Source organism: Zalophus californianus, chromosome 5 (genome assembly GCF_009762305.2).
Source record: "Zalophus californianus isolate mZalCal1 chromosome 5, mZalCal1.pri.v2, whole genome shotgun sequence".
In the NCBI taxonomy this organism is placed as follows: Eukaryota; Metazoa; Chordata; class Mammalia; order Carnivora; family Otariidae; genus Zalophus; species Zalophus californianus.
In genome coordinates this window covers 58,754,772-58,771,898 of record NC_045599.1, presented here as the reverse complement: position 1 = coordinate 58,771,898, position 17,127 = coordinate 58,754,772, and the positions used below count along the sequence as shown (strand labels likewise).

The 17,127-nt window shown below is 35.3% G+C and overlaps 1 protein-coding gene across 3 annotated transcripts in view; it reads left to right on the top strand.

Moving 5' to 3' along the window:
* The window catches only part of AP3B1 (adaptor related protein complex 3 subunit beta 1), a 259,999-nt gene that overhangs the window by 231,042 nt on the left and 11,830 nt on the right, over positions 1-17,127 (top strand). For all 3 annotated transcript variants that reach the window (XM_027606180.2, XM_027606181.2, XM_027606183.2), the window contains 2 exons: positions 11,462-11,559; positions 16,586-16,724. In XM_027606180.2, the coding sequence (XP_027461981.2) occupies positions 11,462-11,559; positions 16,586-16,724 (237 nt within the window). The remainder of the gene's footprint in view (positions 1-11,461; positions 11,560-16,585; positions 16,725-17,127) is intronic.

Genomic DNA, 17,127 nt, shown 5'->3' with positions numbered 1-17,127 from the left:
TGTAAGCCTTTCAGATACACTTGTATTTATTAAAAGAAAAGAAACAGGAGTAAAATGATTCTACTTTAGTTTCTAGATTAATTCTATATCATTATAGTTATATGATACATATATAGATAGAACTATTATATGTAGTTATATGAATACTTGATAAGTGTTAATGTCTTTTTTTGCTTTGCATTTTAAATGGTCATCAAATTAAGTCCTTTATTAAATTTATTGAGATTTAAAATGTGTATAATATACATAAATGTATCTCTCTAAATGTAGATGTAGTGCATAAACAGGTCTCATGCAGATATTAATGTGGTAACTGGTATGAAAAATAATATGTCTTGGGTCAAATTAGAGGGCTGAGCACTGGCATCCACCCCTCTTTTTTGCCCCAAATCTACTAAAAAGACAGAAACACATTCTTTAAAAGAGAATGGGTACTAAAAACAAAATGAAACAATGTCATTAGCTCACCAGAAATTGTGAAGAATTGTTGGCATTTAGAAAGCAAATGGGAGCATATAAACAATAACAGAGAAAATTAAAACCACAGAGCAAAACACTCACCCAAGAAAACAATGGTAGGAACAAATCTAGCAGAATATCAAGCACAGGGCGCCTGGGTGGCTCAGATGGTTAAGCGTCTGCCTTCGGCTCAGGTCATGATCCCAGGGTCCTGGGATCGAGTCCCGCATCGGGCTCCCTGCTCAGTGGGGAGCCTGCTTCTCCCTCTGCTTCTCTCTCTGTCTCTCATGAATAAATAAATAAAATCTTAAAAAAAAAAAAAAAAGAATATCAAGCACAAAGTGAACAAGTGAAAAGAAAAGTTAGAGTAAGACAGTCATCGGGAAATCAAAGAACTACTTCCAATCCCCAGTTCTCCAGCCTTACCCTAGCATCAGGCAACATTCACATTTAGTCAGAGATCTAAAAATTACACTATAAGGAAAATGAACTACTTTCCTGGAAGGACTTTTGGTGCTGATGTGGGGGCCTAAGACAACAGCAGAGTTTGAATTTGTGGGAAGGAGGCAAGGATGATCAAAGATGAAATAAAATGCAGTTCTATCCAAGAGAGTAATATTCTCAGTTCTCTACCACTAGAGCAAAGTCACTCTTAAACCTGTTGTTGGAGAGAGAAGGCCATTGCTTGTCTGCCTCCCAACTTCATATCCATGTAAGCAGTCATGTCTCACCCACAAGGAAACGTAAGTTAGCCCACCAGAGGAGAGGAAACCCACAGTAGTAGTACTATGTATCAAACAATTGCAGTGTACTAGGCATTTTTCTAAACACTTGTGTTGTAAGTGTTAATTTATTTAATTCTCAGAACAGTCCCATGAGATAAGTATTACTATCCCATTTTAGAGGTGAATAAACTGAGGCACAGTAAAAGTAAGAAACTTGTCTAACATATAGCTAATAGGGGCACCTGGATGGCTCAGCTGGTTAAGTGTCTGCCTTCCGTTCAGGTCCTGATCCCAGGGTCCTGGAATCAAGCCCTGCATTGAGCCCGTTTCTCCCTTACCCTCTTCCTTCCCCCGCCCCCCCCACCACTCGTGTTCCATCTCTCTCTCTCAAATAAATAAAGTAAAATCTTTTAAATAAATTTCTCTTTAAAAAAACAAATAACATATAGCTAATAGCAGACTTGCTCTGTGTGTTAATTAAACCAGTCCTTCATTATGAATATAAATGCACAGCTTAGAAGAACCAAACTTTTGAGGGGAAGCGTCAGTTTGAAAGGGAAGGCTCAGGGTCCTTATAAAGACTCACCATGAAGGGATTAGACAATTTGAGAAAGAGAAGAGATAGCTTTAAATATTAAAACTAAGAGAACACTACATCTGTAAAGCAAGAACATACTGCTTGTTTTGAAAAAGGAGCAATTAGAAATTTTAAATATATTCTTGGAAATTTAAAAACATAGTGCCAAAAGAAATTCATTAGATGCATAATAGAAAGCACACAGCTGAGTACTGATTCAGTGTTCTGAAAGAGCGAGTCAGTGAAATCAACTGGAATAGAGAGCAAAAAGACATGGAAACCATGCAAGAAAGGTTAAAAGAATCGATTTGTCTAATAAATCTAGAAGGAAAGAAAAGAAATAATAGAGGGAAGAAATAATGAATAAAATATAGAAGAAAAATTTTCCCAAACAAAAGAAATGCATAAGCCTTCAGATTGAAAAGACCCATCAAAGTTCAAGCAGGATGAATGTGATTGACAATCAGAAAGACCATATTCTGATGAAATTTTTGATAAGGAGCAAACCACAGTAGTATCTTTCAGAGTGGAAAAAAAAAAGCAACTTACCTGAAAAAGAACAAGATTGTGAAGGGAATTTGATTTCTCATCAATATTGTCATCATTTCTGGTGGTTAGAAGGCCAAGAACATGACCTTTAAAATTTTAAGGAAACCAAATAGGCATTTTTCAGACAAGCAGATTCTGTCAGTTTACCACCCATAGACCCTTTCTTTGAAAGGATTACTCAGATATATACTGTAGTAAAAACCTTTGTTTAACGTGAAACAGAGAAAAACCCAGAGCCCAAGAAGTAACGGACAAAGAATTCTGCCTATAAAACCTATCAATGTGTAAAATAATCATTCACACAAAATGTAGAAAATAAATGTTAATAATAAACCGGAACCAAAATCCCAACATGGACAAGTTTGAGAAGAAATGATGATGTTTGGCAAAAGGATTGATTGATGGCAAAAAAAACCTTAAAATATGATTTAAAATATTAAAGCTACCCTCTAAAATAATGGGAATATGAGCTATAATAACCCCAAATGACTAGAGGTAAGAAGAAAAGGAGGGATTAAAACTTGATCAGTTTAACAAAGGAGAAGAAAAAAGCATGGTAAATAGAATACAGAGTAATGTGGCTGGAAGGGGCCACACATACCACACATACTAGTTCCTATGATTCATATCAGTAGGGTAAATTCCATTTACATTAAATCTGTAAAAACAAAATTCAGCATATGCTGTTATAAACAAGCATAAGAACCCCACCTTAAAAGATAATGACAGAGGGGCACCTGGGTGGTTAAGCGTCCAACTCTTGATTTCAACTTAAATCATGCTCTCGGGGTCATGAGATCAAGGCATGCATTGGGCTCCACACTCAGCATGGAATTCTCTGTCTCCCTCTCCGTCTGCCCTCCCCCCCTTCAATCAATCAATCAATCAATCAATCTTATAAAAAAAGAATGAAAGAAAAATTGAGGATAACAAGATGAAATATATGTGTGTATGTTTATTATCAGAAAGATGATAAAAAGAAAATAGGGCAATACTAACACTAAAAAAATTGTAAAAGCATTTCATATTAAGAAAATGTCCTGTTCGTTGCAGTCCTCTACAAGAATATAAGTTACAAACTTTTTAGTAACATAGCTTTATAATACATAAAGCAAAAAGTAATGAAATTCTAGGAGAAATTGACAAAGCCATTTGTTAACAAATCAAAGAGGAAGATAGATATTTAGATAAACATTGAGGTAAATATAGGTATATACATAACTTCACAAAATTTCAGTAATTCAGTTATCTGACTTGATCTAAGATACGTGTATTTTTTTGTCCTGACTACAAAAAATACACATTTTTTTAAAAAGGATAGACTGTACCAAAAAAATCAGAAAAACTTCAGGGTAATATGATTAAAGATTAAAAAAAGGCGTAAGGGGGCGCCTGGGTGGCTCAGTCGTTGGGCGTCTGCCTTCGGCTCAGGTCATGATCCCAGGGTCCTGGGACCGAGCCCCACATCGGGCTCCCTGCTCAGCGGGAAGCCTGCTTCTCCCTCTCCCACTCCCCCTGCTTGTGTTCCCTCTCTCACTGTGTCTCTCTCTGTTAAATAAATAAATAAAATCTTAAAAAAAAAAAAAAAAATAGGGCCATACCTTTAAATAAATAAACAAAGATGTAGGATTAGAAAAGAGGAAGGTGATAAAAAACAAGATCTTCTGAATTACAAAATAATATTACACTCTATTATTCTATAGAATTATATTCTGTACCAGTGGATTGAAATATTTAGGTGAAATGAATGGTTTCCTAGAAAAAATATGTTAGGAATGAAATTGATTAAATTGTACCAGAACTTCAGAAAAGAGATAATCTCTGTATTATTTAAACTTCTCTAGATCAGAGAAAAATAAGGAAAGTATCCATGTCATTCTATAAAGCTCAGCATCACCCCAATTTTATTTTATTTTTTAAAGATTTTATTTGTTTATTATTTATTTGAGAGAGAGAGCTAGCACAAGCGGGTGGGGGGGCAATGAGAGGGAGAGGGAGAAGCAGACTCCCCACTGAGCAGGGATTCCCCATGTGGGGCTCAATCCCAGGACTTTGAGATCATGACTAGAGCCGAGGGCAGACACTTAACCAACTGAGCCACCCAGATGCCCCCACCCTGATTTTAAAACCTGAAAGGATAGCACATGAGTGTACATACCACTTGGTGTTGTAAATTCAAACCCCTTCTGGCCTTACAAGTTACCTATTACCACATGAAATAGCAGAAGCATTCTCTTTTAAGTCAGAGAAGCAAAAGAAGGTTACCCATTTTCAACACTATTTCACATTATATGGAAGTTCTAGCTAATACAGAAAGACAAGTAAAAACAGAAGTAGAAATCCTAGAGAGGAAGAGACTGAATTATTTTTATCCAGTATAATTATCAACCTAGAAAGTCTTAGAATCAACAGAAAATCTAATTGAGTTTAGAAAGGTGGTACAAATCATTAAATGGAAATTATTAACATTTCTATATAACAGGAATGACCAGTTTTAAAACATTACAAATAAAATTATTCTATTTATAAGAACAGCAAATGGAATAAATTAACAAGAAATACTTATGTAGGAATTAAAAAAAAATACCTGGAACTTTCCTGAAGGGCATGAGAAGAAGATATAAGTAAAAATAATAGATATACTATGTTTCTAAGTGGGAGACAGTACTTTTCCTTCAAATTAATCTTCAACGTTAGCGTAATTGTAGGCAAAATTCCAGTAGGGCTTTTCAGGGAACTTGACAAATTTTTAAAATTCAACTGGAAAAGAAAATGTCATAAATCATAAAAAATTATAAAAGTATTCAAATGTAATATACACAGATGGTTTCATACTCTTTGGGGGCAAATGTCTTAAGTAAAATACAATACTCGGAACGATAAAGAGAAAAATGATCAGGTTTACCTCTTAAAATTTTTAACTTCTCCACAAAGAAGAAAAAGTAGATACCATAACAGGTGAGAGATGGTGAGAGAGTATTGCAGCATGTGTAGCAGACAAAAGTTTAATAACCAGAATATGTAAGGAACTCTCGTAATCAGTATAAAGGAATTCAATAGAAAGGTGGAGAAAGACTAAGGACAGGCAGTTTACAAGAAAAATGCAAATGGCCAGTAAACATAAGTTGTTCAGCATCACTAGTAGCAGAGAAATCAAAATTAAAACATTTCACCAGTCAGATGGGCAAAATTTTTAAATAAATTTAGTATCTGACATTGACAAGGTAGAGACATGTATTGTAGTATACTGTTTATGGGACTTTAATTGACACCAGCTTTTTTAGGGCAGTTGGCGCTACCAAAATGCTAAATGTTCATACTCTTCTACTTAACAATGTCCTTTTCAGGGTATTAGGCCTAGGGAAATATTGGTGCTTGTGCAGAAGAAAATAGATCTAGCCAAGGGTGTTAAGCATTTGTTTACAGTAGGGAAGATTGCAAATGAGACTCAGTAGGGAAATGCTGACATAAATTATGATACAACCCTATTACATGTGTAGGTTTTGAGTATCTGTTAGGAATTAAGCGCTGTATTGGCTATGTTGTTTCATTTAATCATTAAAAGTAGCCTGCAAGGTAAGTGCCATTTTTCTTAACTTCATAAATAAGGAAACTTGAGTTTCACAGTGGTTAGACTCCTTGCCCATTTTCTCTTACCTAGAAATTTTACCAGTTTGGATTCCATGAGTTTGTGAAGTGAAATTGTATGTAGTACAAGTATGTACATTACAGTTAAATAAAACAGGTGGAATCTTGTATTACATTAAACTATTATGCCATTTGATCGCATGTAACTAGGCTGTTTAGAGCTGCCTAATAATGGTACTTTGTTGATCTATTAATTCCAATAGATGCACATGTATCATTACTTATTTTCACCATTCCCTATCCATGCCAACATATCTATGTTTAGCCCCACATTCAACCAAAGGGAGATGAGAAGAAAAAGAGGTGGAGGAAAAGAGAAGGAAAGCTGTAAGGAGAGAGAAGTAACCAACAAAAAAGGGCAAAATGGTAAAAAAAAAAAAAAAAGAAGAAGAAGATAGCAGAAAGAGAAAAATGAAGGGGGGAATCAGAGGGGGAGACGAACCATGAGAGACTATGGACTCTGAGAAAAACTGAGGGTTTTAGAGGGGAGAGCAGTGGGGAGATGGGTTAGCCTGGTGATGGGTATTAAGGAGGGCACGTTCTGCGTGGAGCACTGGGTGTTATACGCAAACAATGAATCATGGAACACTACATCAAAAACTAATGATGTAATGTATGGTGACTAACATAACATAATAAAATAAATAAAAGTCATTCTAAACTGTTTTAAAGAAAAGGACAAAATGGTAGAAAAGGAGGCACATAGAAAACTATGGAGGACATCCTAGAACACTAATATAAATGAACACTAATAAAAGTATAAATGAAAGTAAACTTTCCCCAAAATAAAGAGGGAACATTCCACCTTACTCCATTCTAAGCCAAACCTTGCTTAGAAGCTAAAACGGGCTTATGAAGTATGTTAAATGCTAGGTATAGTCACTAAATTTTGCATTCACTTGTGTGTAACAGAACCCAAATGGGGGTCTCTTAACCAAATGGGGTTTATTATTCTGCAAGTACAGGAACAGAGGTCAGCAGTTAAGATCTGCTGAAGTAGCTCCACAATGTCTTCTGGGTCTTTCCAGCAGGTTTGTGAGGGGGGGGCGGGGGGGGTTCATGTGCTAATTTCATTAGCATGTGCCTGCCAGTCCTCATGATCATAATATGGCTGTTCTACTCAGGCTTCTATCCGCATTCCAGGCTAAAAAAAAAGGAAAAAAACAAAGTGACATGGAGAGAGGAGCCATGTCTGTGTTGGAAAAGCCAAACTTTTCCAGAAATCCCAGGCCGACTTCTGTTTATGTTTCATTGGTTGTAACTGGGTTACTTGATCACTCCTAGCCACGAGAGAGGCTGAGAGAAACAGTGTTTCAGTTGGGTACCTTGTCTGCCTGAACAAAGTCAGGATTATGTCAGGAAGGAAGAAAAAAAATACTGAATAAGCAATAAGTAGTATCTGCCACAACAGTGTTCCAATTTTATTTACATTTGCCTCTTAAGACCTGTTTTGGATGAACTTCTGTTCTTAGTTTTTCATACATAACATTAACCATTTTACCAACTACAGAAAATAAGATATCATTAGCCAAAAGCAGAACATACCCAGTCAAGTTGAGTCACATATATATTGCAAATTTCTAGTGGGGAAATTTCAGGATCACTTTTTCCCCCCAAACTTAAACCTGCTACTTACCCACCTCCATTTTCATATATGCTTTAGAGGAGAATCTTTCCCTCTTTCCCTTCTCTCCCATCCTTCTCCCTGTACAGCTACCTTTGTTTTGTTTTGTTTTGTTTTAAGATTTTATTTATTTATTTGAGGGAGACAGAAATCAAGAGATCATGAGCAGGGTAGTGGGGAGGAGGCAGAGGAAGAGGGAGAAGCAGACTCCCCGCTGAGTAGGGAGCGCGATGGACCCTGAGCTCACGACCTGAGCTGAAGGCGGACGCTTGACTGACTGACAGGCGCCCTATACAGCTACCTTTAATCAGTGGCATAAATGTTATCCTTCAGGACTGTTGGGAGGGACCATTTCATCTGTAATTAAAAAGAAAATACAGGGGTGCCTGGGTGGCTCAGTCATTAAGCATCTGCCTTTGGCTCAGGTCATGATCCTGGGGTCCTGGGATCGAGCCCCGCATCGGGCTCCCTGCTCAGCGGGAAGCCTCCTTCTCCCGCTCCCACTCTCCCTGCTTGTGTTCCCTCTCTCAGGTGTCTCTCTCTGTCAAATAAATAAATAAAAATCCTTAAAAAAAAAAAGAAAATAACGATAGTATAATAAATATAATTTCACCCAGTGATCCGGTTTTAATTGTATTCCTCTGTTAGTAAAATATTTCTACTATGCCCTCCCTACATGTATAAATATATTTATATATATTATATATGCCATATAGCTCATCTATATTACATATTTATATATATTATATATAAATTGTATATATAAATTATGTGTGTGTGTTTGTGTGTATAGACACACACACCTATCCATTTACTCCATCAGCCTTTACATATTTCTTCCAATATGACTTAGCCTTCCACTACATCAGGTGTGGTCTCATCCACCCTCAATACTTCTCGCAGTCTTAACCACTTCTCTGCTGCTTTGGGAAGAAGCATCCTGCTGGCTGACAGGTTCACCTTGTTCTTGTGCAATTAATCCCAACCTTATTTATCTCCTCTAAGGCCTTGCTCTATCAGGTATTCCATAGTTTCTTTGTCTCCACTGGCTCTTTGCCCTCAGCCCATGAACATGCTCAGGTTTCACTCAGCACTCTTTTGCCTCTGCATCCTCATGAAGCTTCCACTGCTTTCTGTCCCATCTCTCAGTCTTCCCAGTCACCCTTCAACTCAATGGCGTTGTGCATTCTTCTTTCCATCTGAACTGCCTTGCTTAGGTCTGCAGTCACACTTGCTGCTTTTTATTCCTCTTTGCATTATTTGATACATTTTCTCCCTGACCACTCTTTGCCAGTTTCTTCTGCAAGTTGCAGTTCTTCCATTTCTACTTAAATGTAGGTCCTCCCCAGGTTTCCACCTTATCCTTTCTCTTGGTATATCATCTTTTCCTCTGTGATCTTAATCTCTTTGTAAGGCTTCAGCTCTTCCCTTTACCATTTTGATTACTCCCAAACTCATATATACTGCCCTGACCTCTTTTCTGATTCTTGATTTGTATTTCCAATTATCTGCTAAATATCTCTTCCTGGATAATTCAGTGGTTCTCAAAATAAAACATGATTAAAGTCAAATCATTTTGTTTAATTCCCAAAACTCTACTTCCCTAGTTTTCATTCTCCCAGTTTTTCACATTACAAGTTTCAGAGTCCCTTCCATTCATCGCCATATCTATCCCTTTTAATTCTAAAATACCACCATCTCCCCTGTCCTCAGTGCTACCTACCCTAGGAGTGCAGCCCTATAGAGCAGAATAAAAAAATAGATCTAAAGCAGCATCATATAGCAGACTTTGGAGTAGGATAGACCTGAGTTCAGATCCCAGTACTGCCACTTAACTAGCTGTGTGACCTTGGATGTGTTGTTTAACTTCTCATCAAAAAGTTGGGAGGTAACAGAAGCTATCTCAGGATCCTTGTTAGGAATTACTAAAGTAAAACACACAATGTAAAAACCCCTGCCTAGACTCTTAAATTAGATTCCTAACTAATCTACTGCCTTGGTTTCTCCTCTCTTCCATCTTACACACTGCCACCAGAGTTTTTGAAATACAGTGGGATCATTTATATTCCCCTGTGGAAAGTCTCTGGTAGTTTTCCTTATTTGTTCATGAAACATTGAAACACATTTGTCTTAGTTATATGCGTGAAGTAATCATACACTTTGTCATACAGATCAGGACACTTGAGAGAGTGAAGGGAGACCTTAACTGAACAGGATTTCAGGACAACAACCACAAACTGGGACTGTCCTGGGAGAAGGGGGATGAATGGTCATGAATGTAGATGGTATTCTTTACAGTGTGCCCCCAGCCTCATCTGTTGCCATACCACACTGTTCACCATTCCCAAAACAGAGGTCTAGAATACCTGGATTGCCCTTCTCCCTCCTGTTGGAAATGTATGTTTACCTTACTTTGCAGAATTAATCAGTCCCTCTTCTGTGGACTATAATACTCTCCACATACCTCTAATGTAGCATTTACCATTTTATAAATGTAATTGAACTCTTCCTCTCTCACTGACTTGTAAGCTTTTGTTTAGGGTCAGTCTCACTTGTCTTTAAATCAGTCCCCAGGTATTTGCATAGTACATGGGATCTAGTTTGTATTCAGTAAATGTATATTGAATTAATAAATAAATTGGATTTGTTGGTTTGCCTTAGACAATCCACATGTGAATAATTCAAAACATTCTTTTTTTTTTTTTTTTTTAGTCTGGTCTTTGCCTTGTTCCATAAAAAAATAAAAGGCAGCTTATAAGAATACATTCTATAATAGCATAAACATGGATTTTCTTTTTTTCTTTTTATGAAGTGTTTCTTAACCTCATGTTTGTTATTTTTTTTATCTACAGTCCCCATCTCCCTGTCCACCTTCCCACTGGCCATGAAATGCAGTTCTAACATGAAAGTAGAAGTCCTTTTGGGGACAGAATCTTTCCTGATAAGAAGGAATAGAAATAAAAAAATTTTTAAAGAAATTTTAATAATTTTTAGAGAGTAATGTCTGTACTAAAAATAAATGCACTCGGTATTATTATTCTATCTGATATGGGTACAAAGTTGCCCTTCCTAAATTCTTCATATCCTGTCATTTGAAATAATAACTTTTACCACATGCTGATCAATAATGTTAATGAAAAACACTACTAAAAAATGAGACTTTTTGTTTTAAAAGAGCAAGTTTGCAGATGAGGTGTTTTTTAGCATATATCTAAACACAGTATGGTCACTCCATTTTATTTTTTACATTTATTTTTACTAAAAACTAATTTTTCCTTTTTTAAAATTTAGTTTCTCTCTCCAGAGAGAGAGAAAGAGCAGAAGCAGGGGGAGCAGGAGAGGGAGAAGCAGACTCCCCACTGAGGAGAGAGCCCAACATGGGGCTCGATCCGAGGACCCTGATATCATGACCTGAGCCAAAGGCAGACACTTAACCGACTGAGCCACCCAGGCGCCCCTAAAAACTAATTATTTTTAAAAAGAGATCTTAACCATTTAAGACTAAAGCACTCCATTTTCTACCCTTTAAACATACAAAGTAAAGAGAAAATATTACATCTTTATAAGCTGCACAAAGCATTCCTTTGGTAGTAATGGGTATGTGTACCCTTGATGCTTACCTATTTTTTAAAGTTCTACATCAAATGATATATTTACATATTTCTGTAAAAAAAGTTGTTATCCAATTGATGCAGCAGATGTATTTCTCTGTGAAAGTTGAATAATGTTGAAAAAATTTTTAAGCCTTTTTAGCTGTGCTAGTTAAGCCAAGATCTTATACTGTATATGCTGGCATATGCTTTAATTACATTTAACTGTGTAGTATTAAAGAGATTGTTTATTAAGCATTTAGTTAGCTTTGATATGTTTTTCTCTTAGTACCAAGGACGATTGCTTCAGTGTTAATATTCAGCCACCTGTTGGAGAACTGCTTTTACCTGTGGCCATGTCAGAGAAAGATTTTAAGAAAGAGCAAGGTGAGAGATTACTACAATTTACTAGAAATTGACATCCCAAATAATATGTGCTCATTCTTCTTTCTGTCTGGTCTCTAAAATAAATTACCATATATACATAGCCGTTAACAGATGTCCGTGAATAATCTTCCAGTTTTTGCTAATCCTTTACTTCTATAAAATAACCTTAAAAGTATATGTTTGTCTACATTCCTGGCATACTTGAAAATTGATTAATATGTCTTTAAAATAATACATTGATTCTTTATTCTCACTTCTGGGAGTTGTGGGTTTGTCAACCTAATGATGTACTCATGTATTTTGTATTAGTGAAAATGTGAGGGATTTGAGACTTACCAAAGTTCTACCACTATAAATGTTATGTCTCTGTTATTTTCTTTCACTATAGAACTGTTTTTCATGTCCTACTAGTGTATTTCTCCCTGTACACATTAGAGTGCCTCACTCTTCGAGATAAAGCCCTAATTATTAGCATTGACCTAATTCTATAGTAAAGAAATGCTGTGTTCCCTGGCTGTATCAGAGCTGAAATATTTTAAAATATGCACCTAAAAAGAAAATATTTTCAGCAGAATGGAAGTATTAATATGTTGTGCTTGCCCCAGAGTCCAGCATACCTACTAATAAAAATAAATTTTATTTTCTTATATGAATAAGGGGAAATAACTATGACTTGATGTCTTTAATTAAAGACAATATAAAACTAGGGCATATTTAAATGGTATAGTCAGCAATTTTTTGAAGTTTATGTAAAGGTAGGCTATTTTTCTGTCTAGAGGGGTTATCATACAAAGATTCCTTCATCTTGAGGTCGTTAAATCCTATCTGTCATGCTTCCAGAAAGTACTGGGCACATACAAATATCTATAGCTAAGGAGAGACACATGCTTCTTGGCACTCCATCATTATAGTGCCAAAGACCTTTTTTTTTCTTTTTTCTTTTTCTTTTTCTGTAAGCCATTGCAATCCACAGTGTTCCAAAGACCTGTTGTAGAAGAATCTTACAAAGAAAATTTCATACAAGACTGTAAATTAATAGTGATCTTTTATTTTCTGCCTTATTTTTAAGTGATAAAAAGAATGACTAAATCCCTCTTTGCATTTGCTTTTCTTGGAAGTTGATTATTGCTATAGAAGAAAATCATCTTTGTGATTTTATGATTTTATTTTTCTATTGACGAATTGATGCTTACATTTGCTATTCTTACCCTTTGCTGGCTAAAGCCTGCCTCTCTGCTTTACACCTGCTCAGCAAACCCAGGTGAGTGGCACATAAGTGACGAATAAGGCTTTGGCACATTTATTGTTAAGGGGATATTCTTTTTTTGAAAAGTGCAGTTAAAGCAGCAGATTATCATATACCTTTTCTATCCCTCAGCTTTGGTTTAGAATACTTGATATTTCGATTAAGTGTTTTGTGCTCTGCTGTGACTGAGGGATTTTTTCCCTGACTAGCCATACAGAACCATGAGCGCACGAGAGAGGTGTACTTGCACAGCGGCTGTGGTCCTCTGTGGAGTTGTTGCCAAAATTCCTTTTTCTTCTGCCATTTTACTTCAATGGTTGTTGATTATTTGTCTGAATAAATCTGGCAGCTGTTTGCTATGTTTAATAGAGCAGAAAGGCTACTCTGAATAAAGCTATTTGAAAATTTGTTTATATGAAGTATTTGTAAATCCTTGCAAGTCTCTTGGCATTTCTGTATCATTCTTTCTGTCTTCCTGAATTCATTCTTTGATATGGGACTTGATGCTGGCAAATTTACCACAGCTTTAAAGAGTCTTTTCAATAGCATCTTTTTAGTTATAGATTTCAGCTGGTTTGGTAATCGAGGTCTCAATTCTGAATTTTACACATGTATTTGTTTTTATACTACTCTAGGAAGAGCTTAGCTTATTTCAACAAATGATACCTAGAAAGGACTCACTAACTGAAAATCTTAAACATCCGTTTCCTCAGATTTTATCAATGCAAACTTCTGGATGGTAAAATACCAATAAATTTAAGAAGCACCTTGTGTGTGTCATTGCATGCATACATTACATAATTTTTCTACTTTAAATAAAATGAACCGAGACACGTAATACCTCATTTCACAGGGCATATATTTTAAGGCTCAAGAAATGCATTAAATGCATTAATTAGGATTTAACTGGAAAAATCATAAATAAAGATAAGGAATATTTTATTTTTATACTAAAGATGTACATAATTAAAAGTTTGTACAGTATTAAATAAGAGTGCATCTAACACATTGTGCATATTAACTTATTTTAAAGTGAAAAGGGTTTTATTTCTGATAGCAGCCTGATCTATCATTTTTTCTCGATTGTTGTTTTTAGAGTTCCATAGCTAAACACACATGTTTATAAGGTTGGTGGTCACAGTGTTAAAAGAAAGACTGGTTTATCCTAGATAGTGAAATTACCTATAATATTCATATTACGAATTTTAAACCAGAGCAGAATTTTTTTCATTGAGTTTTGAGCATTGCAGAATTAGTTAATGATCTAGCTGTAGAATTATTTTGGTACTGTAAATAATATGAGATCCTCTCAAAAAAATTTGGTTTCTTAAGGCAGTTTTAATTATTATAAGAGATGTAAGCCAACTGTTTATTCCAAACTGCCTCCTCTTACTCGTTTTCTTCTTAGTTAAATTAGAAATCTAAAACTTAGAAATTTTTAATTTTATTTTCTTATATTATTTGATTTACATTTTAGCAGTTAAGTACAGCTAATTAACCTAAGTTAAGTATTCTGTCCCCCTGCCTCTCTAAAATTTAGATAAATTCTAGTGAAGCAACAAATTCTATAGTCAGACAATTTCAAAATATTTTCCTGGTAACTTTACCTTTATTATGTGTAAGCAGCCTATATGGTATCTAAAGTCTGTTTTTTTGTAGGAAAAACTTTTAATGATACCTTGGCATATTTTTCTTTCTCATTAATTTGGGAATTCCTGATATATTTTCATTTAGAAAAATCTCTGATTTAAGAAACCTAGAATGTTTACTTAATTTTATTATGATTTATGCATCCATCTTACGGTTTCCTAGCTAGCAAGATGCTAATTCTTTAAATGGTCAGACATTTACTATTTTCTGGCCCTTAACTACCACAAGCAATCATATTTGATGCCCCTTAATTAGAGCACCTTTTTTTCTTTCCAGGTTCTTTTTCCACCTCAGCAATCGAGACAATACATTTGCTTACCATGCTGCTCTCCTAAGTGTTCTTTTGCATGTAAATTAATCTTGATTCAGTTTACACTGTCATGCTGAGTGGTACAAATTGCCTATAACAATAAAACAGCATGAGTTAAAAATAAAGGGGGGTGGGAAGGCAGATTGAATGTGTGCCTTACTTGATAGGATGTTACTTTGCTTTATGCCAATACATTAGCTGACGATAATGAATCTTCTGTTCTGAAAAGCATGGTTTAGTTGATTTTTTAAATTTTACTTCAATGGAGCAGTACCTTGTCTTTTATAGACCAAGTTAGACAAACCATTAATGACAAGAGTGTTAAGGTTAAATATGAAGCAATGCATTCACTTCTCTGAGTGCTATCCATCTTTCCATTTACAGGAGCTTGACAAAAGTACTGGCTTTGTACAACATTTCCTTTAATTACATGCTGCGGGAAACAGGCTTTTAACATAAACATAGTTGCATTCATTTATTCAGCAGTTGCTCTTCAATAGAGCTTAATGGAGAAGGTTTAAATCCTAAATGAGTACACACATCTCTCAGCAGTGTTATGTCAGCAGCCACTGTGCTTTACTTAAAAGCAGTGTTTGACTGCTTGTGTAGTTCTTAAAGCTTTTGCCTAATACTGAAGTTAACCAGTCTGAGACAGAACATAGTTTGAAAGTGGTTGGTAAAACCTGCTCTTTGTTAAAAGCTAGCCAAGTCTTCTTACAGTATTGGGTTTTCCAATCTTTGTGCTGCTAATCATAGAGGTTCTTTCAAATTTCAGGTTGCATTTGCAATAAATAACTAAATTAAGTACATAGCCCTGAAGGTTCAGGGCCTTTTGAAAACGTAAAATCAAATTCAACCATTTTCATAAATTTTGTAAACTATTGTGCACATATCAAACGTCTCAAAAGATTATCATTTCTACTAGATACCACTAGATGTCGATGACTTATATAACAGATCCAGGAAGATGCCATTTATTATAATTATTTTGGGTTTTTTTAACCTCGGTACTAAATTTCAGTATTTGTTCCAAGGGTTTGGCATGTTACTGAATTTGTTAACTGTATGGTTTTTGTTCATGATTTTGCTTAACTTTATTTTTTTCCTAAGTATTTCTTTAAAATGTCTCTGGAATTTAGGGTTTTTCCATTCACATTTTTCCCTTTTGTTTCCAAATGTTTTGCTTCAGAAATTTCAGTTGGTGTTTTTATAATTAACTGTATAGTCCCATTCACTAGACAAATACAATTATATTTAGGTATAAATATAATATAGCTACTTAGATACTTCTGCATTTTGTAGAACCCTGTAACTGTTCAGTGACTTTCAGTCATTGCTAAGATAATTTTGATCCATCAGTTGAGGCCATTCATCAGGTAATGTTGCTGGTTATATCAGCTCACTTTGACTTGTTCTTAGGCAGCATTTGGCAAGAGAGATCTCTGAGTGAAAAGGAGAGGAAAAAAAATATTAACAAGTAAAAGCATAAATAGTTGATGTAGTCCAAATGAGTATATTTTAAAGGGACCGAAATTAAATAGAATCTTTGTGATTCTACATGTTTATCTTATAGTATTGAAAATCAGATTTATTAAGAGTTATGTTCCACGGCATTTTTACACATTTTCCTACACAGTAAGGATTTAAAAATTTTTGTAACATTTGCAGTTATTTTAATTCTATGATAATTATCTTGAAAATTATATTCTGGAATGGAGTTTTTATATGAAAAAAGTTTTTAAATTTTGGCTATGAACTTGAAATTGTTTTAATGTAATTTTCATAAATTAGTAAAAGGGAGCCTTCTTTTGCTCTTACAGGAATGCTAACAGGAATGAATGAAACTTCTACTGTAATTATGGCTGCACCACAGAATTTCACTCCCTCCGTGATCCTTCAGAAGGTTGTAAATGTAGCCAATGTAGGTGTAGTCCCTTCTGGCCAAGATAATATACACAGGTAGGTTCACCAACATGTGATGTGGAGATAACTTGTGTGTATATATGTATAATAGATACGTATAAATACATAGTTTTTACTTCACAGTTTTCCTTCAAAACAATAACCCTAAAACCTGTATCTGCCCCCCTCCCTTTGTTTCTGATGAGATATTTGATTGATTGGTTTGTGTTAAGGCTCTCTTCCCTATTTATGCAATCCTTTACATGGACACTAGCATGGACTGTCCTGAAGGACAGACAGTGTACTGGTATTTTATAATAGCTTGGTGATTTGTAAAGGTACTGTTTGTGAGCTATGGTTGAGAATTTATCCTCTTTCACCAGATTCAGTGGATTTCCAGGAAGAACTGTTTTATACAGTAGTGCAGTTGGACTTTTTTATTTGAAGGAGGAAGTTTGGG